This window comes from Anomalospiza imberbis, chromosome 8 (genome assembly GCF_031753505.1).
Source record: "Anomalospiza imberbis isolate Cuckoo-Finch-1a 21T00152 chromosome 8, ASM3175350v1, whole genome shotgun sequence".
In the NCBI taxonomy this organism is placed as follows: Eukaryota; Metazoa; Chordata; class Aves; order Passeriformes; family Viduidae; genus Anomalospiza; species Anomalospiza imberbis.
Genome location: NC_089688.1, coordinates 17,748,526 through 17,766,650, shown reverse-complemented (window position 1 = coordinate 17,766,650; position 18,125 = coordinate 17,748,526). Strand labels below are relative to the sequence as shown.

The 18,125-nt window shown below is 40.8% G+C and overlaps 1 protein-coding gene across 4 annotated transcripts in view; it reads left to right on the top strand.

Annotated features, from left to right (window-relative positions):
- Positions 1–18,125, top strand: part of ARHGAP22 (Rho GTPase activating protein 22) — a 126,546-nt gene that overhangs the window by 5,772 nt on the left and 102,649 nt on the right. For 3 of the 4 annotated variants that reach the window (XM_068197553.1, XM_068197550.1, XM_068197552.1), the window contains exons 2-3: positions 11,257–11,456; positions 15,386–15,473. In XM_068197553.1, coding sequence (XP_068053654.1) covers positions 11,277–11,456; positions 15,386–15,473 — 268 coding nt within the window. In that variant the 5' untranslated portion in view covers positions 11,257–11,276. Of the gene's footprint in view, positions 1–406; positions 514–11,256; positions 11,457–15,385; positions 15,474–18,125 lie in introns of those variants that run through there. The other variant, XM_068197554.1, reaches the window with a different exon arrangement.

Genomic DNA, 18,125 nt, shown 5'->3' with positions numbered 1-18,125 from the left:
TAATAGAACAGTTATTTCCCTCACGGTGTGTCAAGAGCCATCCTTTCACCATCCAGTGAAAGATGGAAAAGGGGAGCTCTCCTGTCTAGCACCCCTCACCAAATGCCAGCTGAGCACCTGCAGCCTCAGCTCTGCACAGGGCAGCACTGGAGCCTGCACAGCCCCACGGTCAGCTCTGCTTTGAGGGGCTGGAGCTGTACACAGCTATCCCAGAGCACGTGGGAGCCCAGTGCCTTGCTACCTCCAGCCTACCAGGCAAATGGGAACACCCAGTTTCCTACTCTTGGAACCAAGGTAAACAGCCCTGAAGCTGTGAACTCCTCCAAACACTTCCTTCAGCCCCGAGAGCCCACCAACACTGCTGAGAGCAATCAGAGTGACTCGTGCAGCTGGCAGAGTTGAGCCACCATTAAGGAGGAGCCCACCTGTGAGGGGGCGGTTCACAACCCCACATCCTTACATGGGTGATTCTGTAAGGCAGGAGAGGCAGTTTGGGAGCTCTTCTCTGGAAAGGTATGTGGGTAAAAGGCAGGGATGTGGTGTTGGTAAGTATAATTAGGTTAGTATCTCAGTTTGGTGGAGGAAGACATCTCTGAGATGGTGGGGAGCAGGAGGAGGTGGTAGTAGGGCTGTCTGCAGCATGAGCCTGGGTTTTGTCATGTTGTATTGGAGAAGCTTGAGATGAAACTGCTGAGTTTAAATGAAAATCCTAAGGCAGGAATACAGGGGCTGTGGAGGGAGGTATTGGGCTGGACTTGGTGCAGTATTGGATTAAGTGCCCTGAAGGAAGTATGAAGAAATAGGACCAGACTAAGGGGTAAAGCAGGGGACAAGTAAACTACAAGGGTCCCTTCTCACTGTGTGCAGTCCTAGGGAGGTGAATGAAGCATGGAGTTACTTTTGTTCTGCCGCACAGGGTCAGGCTCCTTGCACTGTGCCGCTGTGGTGCAGGGGTGTGTGGCAATGACCTGCATTATAAGTTCTGGACTCTAATTGTTTTTTTCTGTCTCTGTTGTCCTGATTCAGTGCCATGTGCATATAGAGAGAGGGTCAAGAAAGTGATGTTTGTGGGATTCCTCCAGAGACAGGTTCATGTTCTTGCCCTTACTTGGTGGCATGTCCCATGAAGAAGGATGTGATCTCTTCTCTGTAGAGATCTCTTCTCAGAGAGATCTCTTCTCTGTAGAGATACCCCTCTCCAACTGGATTCATGCTGTGTGCTGGAGTAATTGCTGCTCTTGGCAATAACAGCTTTCTGTCCCTGCCTGAAGGCTCAGGCAGGCAGTCTTTTTCCTTAGAAAAAGCCCTGAAAAGTTTGCAGGCAGGCACCATCTTATTAAGCACAGGCAATCTGAATTTGAAATAATGAACCGTAGCCTCACCTCCTAGGGAGGGAAAGGGGCATTGAGAAAGAAGAGTAATTCAACTCTAAGGGCAGCTGGACTGCTGGGGAGAGCACTTGTGGGGAGGAAATTAAATATTAAAAAATCACAAAGTCATAGGCACTCTAATTACTAATAGAACATCACTGAGGGAGCACAGGCTGAAACTGGCAGTCTGTGTGTAAATAGCACAGTGGAAGGGCTACAGATGCTAGCACCTCTCTCTTGAGAGAATGGTCACCTGCACATTCACTACCTGTATAAATGTATTACTCTTCATTGTAAGATTACTACCAGAATGACTTTCTTTCCTTGCTGACTTTCCCCTTACATTTATGGTATATGATAGGCAAGCACAGCTGCATAAACAACTTAATTTGTGTTTAAAAACATAAACACAACATGAACATAAATTTAAGTTTATGTCCTTCAGCTCCCTGCAGCATGGGCAGAAGTAGTTTGATGCAAGGATAAGGGTTCCCTGGTGGGAAAGGGAAACTCCTTCATGAGGCTGCAGTGTGGGCTATCTGCTGAGCTGAAGAGGAAAAGATCTGTGCCCAGACTCTGCCCAGGCCTGCACATATTTAAGTACTTAAAACTAATATGGGGGAGGGAGGGTCCTGCTGACAATCTTTCTAACAGGTATTCCTTCCACAGAGCTTTTTTGTGCATCCTTTGTGCCCAGTCAGCTGTAAATTAGCCTTTATGAAGATCTCTAAAGAGAGGAGTTACTAGGTTTTTGCAGTGGTTGAAAGAAGTTGCTTGTAATATCCTTCCTCTTAAAAGCAGGTGTTAAGAATTATTATGCTTCACTAAGATTGTCATCCTGTGAACTGGTATTGAAGTTAAAAAAAACAGCCTGTGGTATAAGAAATAAAGGAGCTGCATATGTTGTTTCTAAAGCGAGAACTTACTCTGTTGCATGGGAAGGGATTGGGCTGTTCATGATCTCTTTGGAAGAAATGTAGGCACAGGGTTAATACTTACTCCTTTGCAGAGCTCCAGTTTAGGAGGAGCCTTCTTTGCTTTATTAACCAGTGATGTCACAAATACTTATGGCTTAATAATCTGAGTACTTATATTGAGAGTATGAATTAATGTAGGAGTAAGAATTCCTATAATGCTTCTGCCTTTGTCCCCCAGATCAATCCTGGCAGTGCAGCAAGTCGCTTAGCTGTTGCACGCAGTAGGAAGCAGAACTTGTTTGAACATTAAAAAGAGGTACAACAGTGTTGAAATAGGCACACTGAGCTCTTGGTTCAATGTTATGCCTTGAAAAGCAGGGTAGGAATGAATACCCTCCTAATCTTTAGATGACTGAAAGAAGAGAAATACAATGTTGTGGCTGATTTTGGGGAAGTTTATTGCTGAAAGTGGCTGGGTTCTGGTATCACTTTATCTTATAGCCAGTTGCTGGCAAAAGGCCTTGAGAGACTTTTCTCTACTCTAGATTCTATTTTTTTCAGTCCAGAATAATTTTGGAAAATTATATCGCATGGAGTGGGGTGGACAAATTTCTTTGGTGCTCATAACATCAATTTAAGGAACCATTGATGCTGGCAGCCACTGTCTGAGGAATATGGCCCTTGTGCTTGGCATGGCACAGACAGCATTTAGCAAAAGCATGTGGGTGACTGGAGTGCCTCTGAGGAGCCTGAGTTTTTACACTGCAGTGCACCTATGCCTATGCTGCACCTGTAGTGCTGTAGAGCTACAGTTTTGATCAGGACTCCACAGTATCTGGTGCTGTACAAGCTCAGGCCACAGTCCCAACTCCAAACTGAATGTTATTGTGGTCAGCATTTTTTTGTTTGTTCCTCAGTCTACTGTGAGTCGGAAAATTATTAAAAATTCATAGCCATAGCCATTGGGAGGGTTACAAGGGGCTGTTGCTGATTGCAGAGGGTGTTCAAAGGTATTCATTTGGCCTTCCTTCTCTGACCTGATTTGACTCACTAAAACACCAGGAAGAAAAAATGTCTTAGAACTTTCTACCATTCCAGTGAGCAACTTTTCTTATAAAAAGGTCTCACCTTGTCAATGTAGGACTGTAAGGTTGGGTGTATTGGCAGATGGAAAGAGCAGAGTGGAAGTGGGAAGAAAGGAATAAGACTTTTTTCTTCTGGCAGTGGTGAGCTATAGCTCAGTGTGATTGTCAGTGGGATTACAGGAGCTTTGGCAGCAACAGAGATGCCTTCAGCAGTGTGGGGTATGCAGTTCTCTTGTCAGGTATGAAGCTCTAACCAACCAGATAGAGAAGATGTACAGCTGTCTAGAGATTGTGCCAGGGTTCAGAGGGAGTGGAGAGCTGGTGCTTGGGTATGCTAGATAACACTGTAGTCCACAGTGTCTAACGGGTGCATGTGCTTTAAAGCAACGCATTTAATAGCTATGACCTAAGTGCTGATCTGTCCTCTGAATAGTCTGCAGTGGATCCAGATGGGAGATCTCAGACGACCGTGCAGATAAAGGGACTTTAAAATATGGTCTTTTGCTGGGAGCAGTTTCTGTACTTGTTCAAGTATTATCAAAATGGTCTGTACCTCTGGTTTTGCAATAACAAAGGATGTGGGCTATTTCACTTTACTAGATTGTAAATTGTTAGGTCAGTCTGTTGTAGCAGAAAGAATTAAGTCATTATCCATCCATCTTGGCACTTATCCACAATCTAATGCTAGTGGCATGGCTATGTGGATTTGCAGGGCAGTTTTGAGAGTTTTGAGCTGGTGGCAGGTTACCTACAGTATTCAAGGTTTATTCATTGACAGGTGTCAGAATCACCACACATTCCTACAACCTGAAGCAGTAATTCAAATTTCTTTTGCAAATGTAAGGTTAAACTGACTTAAATAATTATTCTGTGGAGTTGAGACCTGCTGGCCTTCTTGCTGATAGTGATAGCAAATGAAGATCAGGACTATGTACAATAGCTGGAAGGTCTCCGGTGTGAAATGTTAACCAACAAAGCAATGCCCCTTTACCTATATGATAGCAATGGGCTGCCAAAATCCTTCACTTTTCCTGAAGTCCAGCATGCCAACAATTTGTTACAGTAGTTTGAAGATGAATGTCAATTGTTCTTCAGGAGAAAAGGATGAAATTATCCCACTGACTGTATGTTTTGGGTTGGGTGTTTTTTGTTTTTTGGTTTTTTTTTTTTTTTTTTTTTTTTTTTTTAATTGTTTGGGGTGGATTGCATTGATTATCAAATATACTTGGGTTTTCCTTGACTTGTGGAAAGGTTCTGCATTAATGTAGATAAGTTTGTGCAGCTGTATATGTGTTCTCTGATGTGATAAAGACATCACCAGGCCATTGGTTTGTATATCCCATGGAAGCTGTGAACTTTGTGTTATTGGAAAAGAGAACTATGATTGAAGCTGATTCTTCACTTCCTTCAAATCTTGGCTTCCTTTCTGCCAGGTACTGTCAGCATGTTCACCCTTAAAACATTCTGATATGAAGAATTCATATGATCTAGTGTTATTCTTCAGAGCTCCTTGGTGCATGTGCATTTTGCCTGGGAAAAAGCACTGACTGGTCTGGCAGTACAAAAGAGATACGAGAGAACAACCTTTATAAAACAGCAAACATCTTGAAAGCAGAACTCTCAGCTTTTGGACTTTGAGAGGAGATGAAACTCTGTTCTGGAGACAGGGTGCTCCTTCATGAACAGGTGAAGTTTCCCAAGCCATTTGGGCTCCTTTTTGGGCATTCATCTTTCCTTGGTCAGAGTCCTTCAGACCGGCTTAGATTCTTTGGCCATAGCTGAAATATGCTTTTTTGTAATTTCCTTGCTATTCAGATTTCTTTCATCCCTCCCTCTGGTATTTTTCTGCTCAAAAGGCTGTCTATGTGTTTGTGTGGGACTTCTTTTATTTGGGTGTGGTTTTCATTTTTAAACAGAATGTACTTACCTACAGCTAAATAATCTATAACCAAAGTTTCTGCTCTTCGGTTAATGGCTGAAAGGTATTTCAGACTGTAAATATAGTCAATTTCTAACAGCAGTCATCCCTAGTCTGAGAGTGAAATTATACTGGCTTATAGTCCAGTAAATTGTACTAGTTCATGTTGGATTTTAGATTTAAGAATTGGTTTTGGGAATGCAGTTTTTCTTGCAGGAACTGAATAACAAGTAAATAGTTATACAAACATATATTTCCTTCCGACTTTGAGTTTTGTTCTGTTTTTTATTCTGGCTTGGTACTTTGTCTGGTTTCCCAACCACTGCAGAAAATACCAGTTAGTAGACAAACATATGTAAAGCTGTCTCCCTGCTTTTTCTTTGGTTGGACAGTAAGATTACAGAACTTCTTCCAGTGTAATGTATTTGTGGGGTTTCTTGGGGGGGAAAAAAAGGGTTTCCAGACCCATTTATTTTTCCTTTCTTATTTTTATTTTGGCTGAAAGAAAAACAAATCAAGGGAAGGAATTAAACATAGCACGTCACTTTGCTCTATAAAGTGTTCTGGAGAGACAGGTGCAGCTTTATTGAGCAGAAGTGATGGAGCACAAGCTGGCTCTCAGGGTAGTGCTTCTGAATGTGGCAGTTGTCATCCAGATCACAAAATGTGAGCAGCTACATGGCTGTGTAGCACCTTTTTGTTTCTGTAGAGATTGCTACTCTGTCTTGAGGGAACTAAAAGCCGTTGCCTGTTCCTTAAACTGATATTCTTCTAGTTGCCTAAAAATATCTTGTCACCAACCACTTCAAATATCCTGCCTTTAATTCTTTGCTTATTGTGTTTCAAGATGCTTAATTCTCAGATTGTACTGAGGAAGTACCTTGGTTTTATTTGTGCTTACTGACTCTGGTATCTTAGCAATCAAACTTGAAGACAAATACGGTTCTGTGATGGACACAAAAAATCTAAGCCAAGTATTTTATTGTCTGCAGTTCAGTGAAAGGAAACTCAGTATCTCTTTATAGGCATATTACCTGCATTTCCACTGAATCCTTTTTGTAAGGCCACATTTGAATTAAATAAACCAACTGAGAATATAATTTATAGTATGGGAAGCCACTTCCCTTTGTGGCTGGTACTTTAAATGAAGACTATATTAAAAATGTGTAGTGTCACTGTGTCATCAAACTGAAGGAACACCAGAGCAAAGTGCCTTTATTGTAGGACAGTCTGTTGGCCAAAATCAATTATAATGACTATATTGATTTTAGCTAACTGCCTATGAAATTTCAAAAGATTACCTCTTTAATTGATATTGAATTGCATTGACTTGATTGATTTCCACATCTGGTTTAAGTGAGTACTTACTGAGTGCTCAAATCTCTAGTGGTGCCCAGAGCTGGGAGTGGGAGAGGAGGGCAGAAGTGATTGTGTAATATTGTCAGGCAGGATTGAACTCAGGAAGGGGGGACGGTATGGATAGGGAAGGGAAGATGTTGTGTCTCTTATGTGCATGCTCAGGGTAGGAGAGAGATGTGATGAGGAAACAGGAATGTGGATATTGCGTGGAGGCAGGTCTGAGTTGCAGAGGAACTCTTATATGGCCCTCTGGATAGGGATTGCTGCCTCTGTAAGGAGTGGCAGTGTAGCTCCATCCAATTTGACCCATCCACTTCTTAGGATAATCTTTGATTTTACTTTTAGAGGCATGACAACCAAGTATGGGGTTTTGGAGGGGAGTTTTTTTAGTGTAGTCTCAGGTGTTTGCACAGTGAGTGTTGAGCAGCACTTCACTGCCTTAGCTTGTATTTCTCCTCCCATCTTCATCTGGATATGAGAACTTCCATGTGCCAGTGTCACTTCCAGTCACAGGAGTAATTTCGAGGTCTGCAATTCTGATTCTTGCCTTACAGGATGATTTACCATCCCCAAATGGCTTGACTTGTTAGTTCCTCCTGTGGGTCTGCCCGGTCTGTTGTTACAATTGCCTTGTTTCCCTGCTTCGGAGTGGGGAGGCTGTGAGTTGTGGTTGGCATTTCAGTACTGCCCTGCTGTGCAAATGAATCCTAACCCTTTTCCCAAGGAGAGTTTGAATCCTTTCTACACCGATTTCTGTTTAGAACTTAGGTGTATGACTAAATCAATAATCAACTAATGACAATGTGAAGAGTGAACGCAGCCCGTGTGGTGTTATTGAAAACACATTTCTAGATTGAATCTCCAGAGCATGTAAAGTATTTGCTGCGTTGTAAGTCTGATTTATTGATTTGTTTTCTTCCTTATGTTCTGCTGATTCCATAATTCTGTTAAATAGATAAGCACAAATAATATATTTCTACCATTAAGAATGGTAATGTATGTCTACCATTAAGAATCAGGGGCTTGGTGTACTGCCTTAGATTATCAAAGCAGATATTTTGGTCCCAGTAACCTAAGATAGCTGCTACTTTAAAGGCAGGACGTGCTCATTCTGACCTCTATGCAATTACTGTATTCTGTGAAGCATGCAATATAAGCATCAATACTGTTAATAGCCATAAATAATTCCCCTTTCTAAAAATTTCTATCTGATCCATGTTGTTGACTTGCAGATGAAGTTGCTAAGTATGTCCCTAATGAAATTAACTATTACAGTCACGACCAGAAACTAAGGAAATGGAAAGCTAAGACAGCATGAAGAATTAACAATCATAGCAATTGAGACATGGTGCTGCATAAAATAAAATAAGAAAAAGTTCTGCATTCTCCAGAGACTGATCATGAAAGCTTTAACTCTTGACTAAAATAAATAATTACTATGTGAGCCCTACAAATAGTATCAAAGGGGGACTGAGGGAATTTACAAGGTAACATTTCAAAGCAAGATGTCTGATGTCTTTTGTGAGGTCTGTGTCAATATAGATGGTAGCTTTCCAGTTAAATAAAACTAATTTTTTTTTAGAGTGAGAGATAAAGTAGCAGAGAGTGTATACAACTACATGCAAGTCAGGAAAATTGGAGGCTGATGGGATTTTCATGCTGGAGAGTGCTAAAGTACTTCAATGTAGAGATGACTTAGATGCTTGCTGAAAGATGGATTTTGGTATCATTAGATTAATTGGTTACTTTAATAGCCAAGATCTTGCCTAAGAACCATTATAGTGCCTTTGATAAAAGCATATTTTTGAGGTATTTATTTTTGTAATGACATAATTTGTAACATGGGTGTGGATTGGAATTTGGACAGTCTAAACCAGATCACAGTTTGGTCATAGTGGTAAAATGTGGTCTGGGATGAGGCAGAGAGGTTTTATCCAACTCAATTCTTATGGGCCTCTGCAATAGAGATTTAAACATGACCAGTGAGTTTTCTTACTGCCTGTGCGTGAAATGGGGTCCTCCATGTCCTGGTGGTGATGGGGAGAGGGCTGGGTGTTCTGGTACCTCTGTCACCATCTGCCAGAGGATCTGTGCTGCCAGAAGGGCCGATACTAAAGCCTGAGGATGTTGGCTGTGTGAGGGAAAGTGGTTCTTGATAATTTACAATTAAAATACCTGTCTGAGAGAGCTCAGACTACAGTGAGTGAGCTTAGAGAATATACCTGGATACACTAAAGCCTGATTTTAAGTGAACTCTGTAGTAATATTTTTTTTTCAGTTGTTTTAGTACGTAAAAATAATCAGAATGAAGGAGTACTGGGTTAAGAGAATCCAAAAGTTGCTGGTAAATTTTACTGATGTAGGACTAATGTTGTATATTAGGTCACATTAAATTCAGCAATGTATTTTAGGCATAAACTAAAGGAAGACAAATTCTGGAAAAGCTATGATGCTGCAGCAGTATTTTACTTGTTGCAACATTTTAACTTTTAAATTAATTTTGTGAAGTTAAACTAAAAACAAAACAAATTATTTTCTTACATCACAAAATAATTATAATTTGAAAACTAATTTCTCTTCCTTGAGCCACAAGACAAAACAAGTTATTCACAGGTTTGTTGAAAGCAGCAGGATTTACCTTAGCAGTTTAGAGAAATGGGAAAAAAATCCATACTGCCTGTCAGACAGGACTTTCATCAAACCTGAAATTTAACAAAGTGATGCATCTTCTGTCTGTAAAACTGGAAGGTTGTTGTGGTCAGAATGAGTGCTTACTGGATGGTTACAGGAGAGGTGAGTGGATCCTTAAGACAGAGTGGAAGGAGAAAGTATATGAAACTATAAAGGTAGGGATTGTGTCACAGAGATGTTGATAATGGGAGGATGTGATACCATTCAGGTCTGCCCTCTGCTGATGGAAGTGTTTAGTGTGTAGATGTGCTGGTTTAGAGCTCTTTATAAAGCACAGCATGGTGGCCTGACTGTCAGGTCATGAGGGAGGTCAGAGCAGATTTTTTCACAGACACCAATGTGAATTTGCTCACTGGATTACACTGAGGAGGCTCTTTAAAGATCTGACCTAAGTCTGTTATCTGCCTCTCCTTATTTTGCAGTTTGATTCATGGAAGTGAAGAAATAGGATCAATTTTAATGTTGCAAATGTGATTTATTTTTATTTATTTATTTTTTTATTCCCCAAACACCACAACATCCTCATTATTTTTCTTTGGCAAATGCTGGCAGTTTCATTACTCTGTGGTGAGGTACCAGGAGCAGAAACCAACGTGGCAACATCAAGGCCATGTTTAGTTCTCTGAACCCAAAAGAGGCAAAATTAGACAAAATTAGACTCTGAGATGCAGAAGGTTGCTTTGCCCTTTCTTGTGATGGTTTGAATTAGCTGCAGTGTATCAGGGTTGCCTGGATAAGAAGCTTGCCTGGTTTTTAGCTGCAACAGTTCACAGTGTTAATGTGAGGTATCAGTGATACAGATTTACTGGTACTGGCCTGTAAACTCACGCCTTGTTCTGAGTGGGCAGTTATAAATTTTGATTTCAGTTAGCTGAGTGCAGAAAATGGGAAGGAGCAGGATCATATTAGCACTAATGAAGGAAAAATGGCATGGAATATTAAATAACTATTAATACAAGATTTTTCATAAATCCAAAGGAGGTAGAGGTGGAGAAGACCTATGAGGTCACCTAACCTATCTATTCTGGAGGTTAAATATCTATATATATATAGAATCTATCTAATCTATATCTAATCTATTCTGGCTTGCTGCCAGCAATATATAATCATTGTCTGCTACTCCAAACTAGTTCTAAATGCCCCAAGCTTTAGTACTCGTAATGCAAGAGAGGAGGAAAGGGTCATAGACTTTTTTTCTATTTCTTAAACTTTTCCTCACTTCTTTTATGTTTCTGAAACCCTTCCTCAAATTTACATGTTGGTTTTTTCCTCTGTTTAGTCTTTTTATTTTTTAATTTTGTTTTTCTGCTTCATTGTCAGAAAGCCCTGAAGAGAGAGATGATTTCAATAATTCTGGATAGCTGTGTTATCTCTGTCTTTTGCATGGATCACAGTCACTACTTTGATTGACAATTCTCTTTTTTAATTTTCCTCAGTTTTAAATTTTTTTTTTCTCTCCTATAGCAGCTGGGTTCCCTGGCTAATCACCCCAAACTGGTAGTGTGTGGAGTAAGAATATTTTTTTATACTCTCCTTCTCTTTGTGCCCCCTCACCATACATTTACACATCCTCACTGGGCAAATATCTTGTTGGGAAAGAGCAACATCATTATTCCCAGGTAGAGCTGGAAGGCAGTGATGATTTGCCACAAAGAATGGTTGTATGAGCAGTGAAGACTCAGTGGAGGTGTGGTGTCTCTTTAGAACCTCTGGAGTGAGCAGTACCAAAAAAGGTGATGTTTGTCCTGTGTTTAACTGTAATGAACTTGAATGTACACCCTGAAAAACAAGTACCTGTTCAAAAAGGAAGCATGTCTGTCCATATCTGGGAAGGAAGTGTGGAACAGTTATTTAGCCTCTCTGAGTGTTCTTACTATTATTTCTTTGTTTCACTTACTCTGTAATTGCCTTTTCAGCCCGGTCAAGGAGTTTGGTGATGGGTGAACAGATCGGGCCTCCCTCCAGACCATCTTCTCCAAACCCTCAGGAACGTGTGCTGAAGTGTGGCTGGCTAAAGAAACAAAGGAGCATTATGAAGAATTGGCAGCAGCGGTGGTTTGTGCTGCGAGGGGATCAGCTCTTCTATTACAAGGATGAAGAGGAAACTAAACCTCAGGTATGACTAGAGAACTGCAGGAGTTAATGGTTGTGACTTCTGTGCGATCACAGCCATGCTTTGATTGACAGCTCATTTCAGTAGTTTTCTACCCTCACCAAAACCATACACACGTAAGGAGGTTCAAAGGCACAAGATATTGCAGGGAGGCTTTTCTACTGCCAGACAGGTGATAGAGCTTGGGAAAAGGTTAGAAGGTGTTTACTTACCCACTAGGGCATGCTGACCTCCAAATCTTAGTATGGTCAGCTATGAGACTGGAGTTTGACAAGAAGAGCTATGGAGTTGCAGATTACTGAGGCAGGAGTGATTAACCTTCTTGCTCAGCTGGGACTTGTTATCTCCCAGCTAATCCATTGTTAGCCATGAGGTGAACCAGCTGCTTAGAGCTGGCTTGTGTGTGTGGAGTGTGTAGGTTTGGTTACGTGATGAGAATGGGCTGTAATATGTGTTTTAGTGGGAAGGAGGGATTGGGTGTTGTGCTGTGGGCTAAAGCTTACACAGGAGATGAAGAATTTCTTATTCATGTTTTTCTAATGCCTGCAAAATTTTCTCAGAGCATTTGAACTAAGGTCTTTCCTGTTGCTGTAGTAGATTATGCATCATAATTCACATAGACATTGTTTTGACTGTCAGGCCTCTAACCAGAGTCACTGAACAGAGGGAACATAATTGAATGAGCCAGACATTGTCCCTGTGCTGCTGGCTCCTGATGAGTCAGTACAGGCATTAGAGTGACAGTCATACTGTGTAATATCATCACCAACCACACACTCATTATAGACAATTATTAAACTGCTTGATGCAGCTGCCTGCTTGACTGTCACACATAAATTTCATTGTAGAGTGAGAATGGAAATTAATATTCCCCTGTGGGCCTAACATAAATATGGTAGATGAATGAGGATGTTGACTGCATCGTTTCTTATATTTTGCACTCTTCTGATCAGGGATTTGGTCCATAGTTATGGAAAGTCTGCTGTGTAAAGGCTAGAGAGATTTGAACTTGATGATGTAACTCGATTACTCAGGATGCTGCCAGCAACGGCTGGATTTTGCACTTCCAAGCCAGAGACCTTACCTTCATATGCAATGCATGTAGGAGAGCTGGGCACTTTTGAACCATGCCAGTGAGCATGATGAGGAAAAAATGGCTTCAGGTAGTCATGTTGTAAAGGGTTTCTTTAACCCTGGCCCTTTTTGGGCATGGGGTTGCCATTCATTTATCACTGTGGGAAGCCATTTTGTATAGGATGATACAGGACTATGTTCTGACTTTTCTTGTATGAGTTGCAAATTAGGATTTGCATCTGACTTCAGCTAGGACTGTATGCATCCCACAAGAGAGATGTGCTTTTGGGACTTATAGACAGCTGTTGCTTGGGTTTCTCTGGAATGAAAGGTTAATGGCACAGGTGTGCCCATGCATCTTAGGAAGACAACTGAGACCCTTTGTTGTAGGGAGATTTTTTTATAGGCCATGGAGATATTTTCACCAGTTGTTATTGATATTAATCCCTAATTTTCTTCAGCCCTAAAGGTACTCATGCTTAATTTAAGTATTTTTGTTTTATTTATTAAGTATGGCCTTTAAGCTTGTGTGCAAAAATGAAATCAATAGTTTCACTGAAATTCCCATTGATCTTCCACCTACTTGATTATTTATACATACTCTGGAAGAGAGTTGTATTCTTGTTGTTTACCTGGTAAAGTCAAATGAGATTTAGGGCATGTTTCAAGAGAGAAACATGAAAAAACATCTCTTTTTTTCATGGATGTTGCATTGCCTATTTTTATGAAAACCAGCTCTTTCAGATTCTTAGAGAAAACTGTAGATACTCTTCCTTTAATAATATTACAGGAAAGGTAGAGCTGTAATCTAATGGCAGGATAATCACACAGGCTTTCTGGAGGGAAGAGGGATTTTTCTGTTGTCTTAATGGATTGAGTACTGTAGAAGGTGTGTATATTTGTGTGCCACATGACAGGTGCAGTTGCACAGCCCACTCCATCAGAGACCAAAGGTTAGAGGGTGGATCTGCAGTCACTGCTTTTTTGCAGAGTTTTCTTTTTTTTGCCCCTGTGAGGACAGGGGGAAGGGAGGAGTGACCTGCAAAGAGTTTTTGATGCTCCTACTGACTCTGTCGATATGTTTGTGTTTTTAAAGTAGCTGTGGGCTTGTCTCTCCCAGGAAAGGAGAGAGCATATACCGCTCCCCCATTTCCAGGGGAATAGAAGCCACTGTGCAACTAATTCATTAACCCTTCCTTCAGTATTGACTTGACATGATAAAAGGCTTTAATGCATCTGCAGTGGGCTTGAATTTTGTACTTTAGAAAAGAGCAGAATTTTCTAGAATGTGTTCTGGCCACTGGACTCTAAAGATGATGTTTTATACAATACTTTTTGATACCATTTTGAATAATTTCGGATGCATCTGCATTTTTGTCAAGTTGTCTTTCCTATGTTTTCCTGTTATCTCTGGAATATCTTCAGTTTATCTTCTAATTTCAGTGACCCTCAGAGTCAAATTGCAGGGTAAACAAGATTGAGAGGTAAGGGTGGTGAAGGCTTTTCCTGTTGTGTTGATGTATTTTACTTCAATTTAAAATCTTAGAACCATTCTTGAGAAGCCGCTCAGCATGGACTTTGCTAAAAGCTCTCCTTCACAGTGTGCTACCACAACCTTACCCTTACAATGAGTAGGGGACAGGAGCGGAGCCTTGACACTGTTGAACGAAGCATTTGTAGGAGGATGTATTCCTGAGAAGCAAAGCTATGGAAGTTGTACTGAATAGTGACAATGAAAAGTAACACGTCTGGCTGCATTGTTTTATAGAGAAGGCTGCAAAGCTCTTCTGTTAGTTGAAATTCTGGATTGTCTTTCTCATGAGACACGAATTGTATTACTCCATTATATGTGGATCTGGAAGCTGACAAATAGCATGACTAAAATTTGCTTTGATTACCAATGTTATGATGTCCAATGTGTCTTGGATTTGATTGTTGCCAGATTAGTAAACGTGCATAGCTACCTTCTCATCAACCAGAGATGTGTGAAAAACCTGACTGAAACAACTTTCTTAATTTTCTGTTCATCAAGAGAAGATGCTTTGGACCCTGTTTGCATTCCAGCGCAGTTGAGTGCAGGAACTGCTGATTACCCTCTTCGTGGCTTAACTCTTGAGAGTCCCAGTTCTTACTGTATTTTGTCTTTCTGATTGTGCATATGTCCTGAAGAATCTTAGCTGGAAACCCTATAAAATATCAGAGATTAAATGCTCGTTTCATTCATTAAGAGGGTTTTTTTCACTTTGAAGATACTATGTCACCAGCTATGTAGAGTTCCCAAACGGGAGTACATTGTGTTAATTATGCTTGGACTCAAAGTGGAAATGAAGCTGAATACTGGCAGCATTTGAACTTGGGAAGTAAAGGGGCTCAGTTTTTTTTTTCTAGGGAAGCTGGATTTTGGATTAAAAGGTAGTCCATTTTCTTTCAAACCTGAATTAACTGCGTTCTTCCAGTATTTCCCTGGGAACTTCTGTGTAGTGAGGATTTCTGGAAAAAAGGCCATTTTATTCAAATGCATGCTGTAACCAGAAGTTCAAGGGTGTAGAAAGAGTAGATGTAATGTGAGATGGAACTCTTGCAAGGGATAATTAGTGATGGAAACCAAGGAGAATAATTTCTGCATGCTCAGAGCAATGTTATTCCAGAGCAAACAGCCTTTAACCAGCAGTGTCCAGTGTGAGAGGAAGGACAGTGAAGCAGGTAGATGATCAGCTCAAATCTTTTCTTGCTCAGAAATGTGGAAAAGTGTTGGGATCAGCAGATGAGCAGGACTTGAGTTTACTATACATTTTATCATCTTTTCCTTACCCTTTCAGTGGCCTTTCCCTTTTCACTAATGTTTGTGTCCATTACAGGGTTTGATACTACTGCAAGGCAGTCAGGTGAATGAGCTGCCACCTAATCCTGATGAACCAGGGAAACATCTGTTTGAAATTACCCCAGGTATGCCAGCATTTTTTTGTGCTTTGACTGTAACATCACATCATTCCCATCAGTTGTCACTAACGGTAATTGAGTTGTATTGATCACTCCTGAATGTTCTGATACACTGGTGAGATTATCCAGTGAGACTGAGAAAAGGGACTTGACTACGTGGTGTTCTTTGTTCCGGATATAAGTGCTGCTGTGGTGCCTCATTTTCATTTTACAGTAGTTGAGATGCATCATGATCCTTGACTTTGCTGTCTGGAGAAGCTCTTTGCTTGGAGCGTTGTGTGGTCTCTCTATGGATGCGTTCTTCTGGTTGCTACAGGAGAAACGGGCACAGAACTTAGGGAAGAGGGACATGTGGTATCAGGATGCAATTTCTTTCATGTATATTAATTATTTTGGTAAGTGGGTAGGAGGGTAGACAAAAAGCTTCAAAACACTTCCCTTTTGGATGAAAGGTTTAAGAACATAGATGACCTAGCATGGAACAGAGGTTGAATTTTTTTCAGGTGGAAAATCTAATGATCTGTCACTGTAGTATTAATGTAAAATTTTGCAGTCATTTTAGCTCCCATATAAACACTCTCTGGGGACAGAGTTGGTATCTCCAGGATAGATTCAGAATTCATTTCCCTGTAGCAGTATAGGAGCAATTTAATTCAGTTGATTTAGTTCTGATTATATTTGAATTCAAACCCTGCACATGGGTTTGAATGCAGTGTATTTTGGAGGTAGTTTCAGGTGGCAGGACCTACAGAGGAGAAAAACCTGTTGCAGTGCTACAGTGTTACAGCAGAGGAATGAGGCCCCTGGAAGGACTGAGCCTGTTCATCTATCTCCCAGTACCTGAAGACAGAGTTCCTAGAAACAAAGAGGCAGACGAATGTGACTGTGCTAAAATCTGAGTGCACTGACTCAGTCATGCTTCACTTCACTGCCAGCTTGTCCTGCATGGACTACCTGTCCATGCTGCTTAGTATTGTCTCTCCCCACAGCATCTGTGCTGTCCGTAGGGAAGATAAAAGTAATTGCTTTAAGCTGCCTCTTGTTTTTTTAATGGATTTTTTTTTTTAATGAACACTTGCCCCTGTATTTGAATGTTATTGCTGTGAAGTCAGGTGCATTTTTACTCTTTGGGGTAATTTCCTTACCATCCTGTTAGGCTGGCTTAAAATACCATTTTTGCACACCCCTCTTGAGACAGTATCAGGCAGAGCAAGATCAAGCAGTGCTGTAAGGTTTCCAATGACCCCATCAGGCAGTGTTTTGCAATACCTCAGTCACAGAATTCTGTTTGACATGCAGGAAGCTATTGGGGGAGAAGGGATTAATTTTTTTCCTCTTAGTTATCACTGTGCACTATCCATTAATGCCTTTTTCTTCTCTTATACTGCATGGTGTCCTCATAGGCAGGGCCCCACAGTGTTGCCTGTATGGAGGCTCTCCAGGGAAGTGGCATTAATTATTGGTCTGAATGTGACACATCTGCACCATTTTGCGAAAATTGTGTCCCGTACTGTTGGAGAAGGACTGTGGATCTGTGATGTGAAAACACTTGTATTGTTGTGATTGTGAATGATCCCATGTCTTCTGGCAGTGATCTGAAATAATTAACTGAGCCATAGACTGGCTTTATTGAGTTTCCTGCAGATTTGAAGTTCTTCTGATTCCAGATGGCAAAATAGTAATTCTGTGCTACTTGTCCAACTTATCAGGTTATATTACTGTGGCCTGCAAAAGAATTGTCTTAAACTGTAGGTAGCTGTTGCTTCAGGTGAGTTGGTAAAGCAGGGCCATGTGTGTGGCAGAACATTTCTCAGGATTTTTCATAGAGGTGCACAGAGAGAAAGAAAGAGAAAACAATTTCTATTTCTGCTCCTTGTTTTTCTTATGTGGAATGTGCTTGGAGAATTGTTTACCTGGGGTGATTGCTTTATTGGATTCTGGTGAGGATTGTTTGAGCCTGATGGCCAATCAGATACACTTGTGTCTGGACTCTCACGAACAGGGTCACAAGTTGTTAGTAGTTAGATATGATAGAGTAGGTATGTAGTTTTAGTTTCTTCCATTATATAGTATATTAATGTATTATAGCATAGTTATAATAAAGAAATTATTCAGCCTTCTGAACTGGAGTTAGACATCAGCATTCTTCCCATTTGGTTTGCCTGCATTTTACAATACATGTGGCTAGTTGCAAGGGGCTATTCAGAAAGGTGGAAAAAAGTGGCACTGTTTGGCATGGTTGTGGATCCCAGGATATTTGTGTTCAGTCTGGTGTTTTGACATCACACTTTTCTGTATTCCCTGAAAAAACTATTCAGTCTTAGTCTACCACTGACTTGTCTGCAAAATGAAGATGTTTTCCCTAACTTACAGCAGCTAAATCCTGTTTGTCAACTTAGTTGCTACATGGATAGTAAGTCTTGAAAAACACTATAAATAGCCAGTCAATACAGAATGTGATTGACACAGACGTCACTGGAAAACGTGGCCTGAAGAGTTCCCCATTTTGTTCACAGTACATTTATTCTGTGCTGGTTTTGGCATAAATGCCTTTTCTTTTTTTGCATGTGTTCTGAAATGACCGTGTTCTGTGTGGTTGCCAGCCTGTAGAACACCCACATAGTGAACAGCTCTGAAGCAAATGCCAGATAGGAAGGG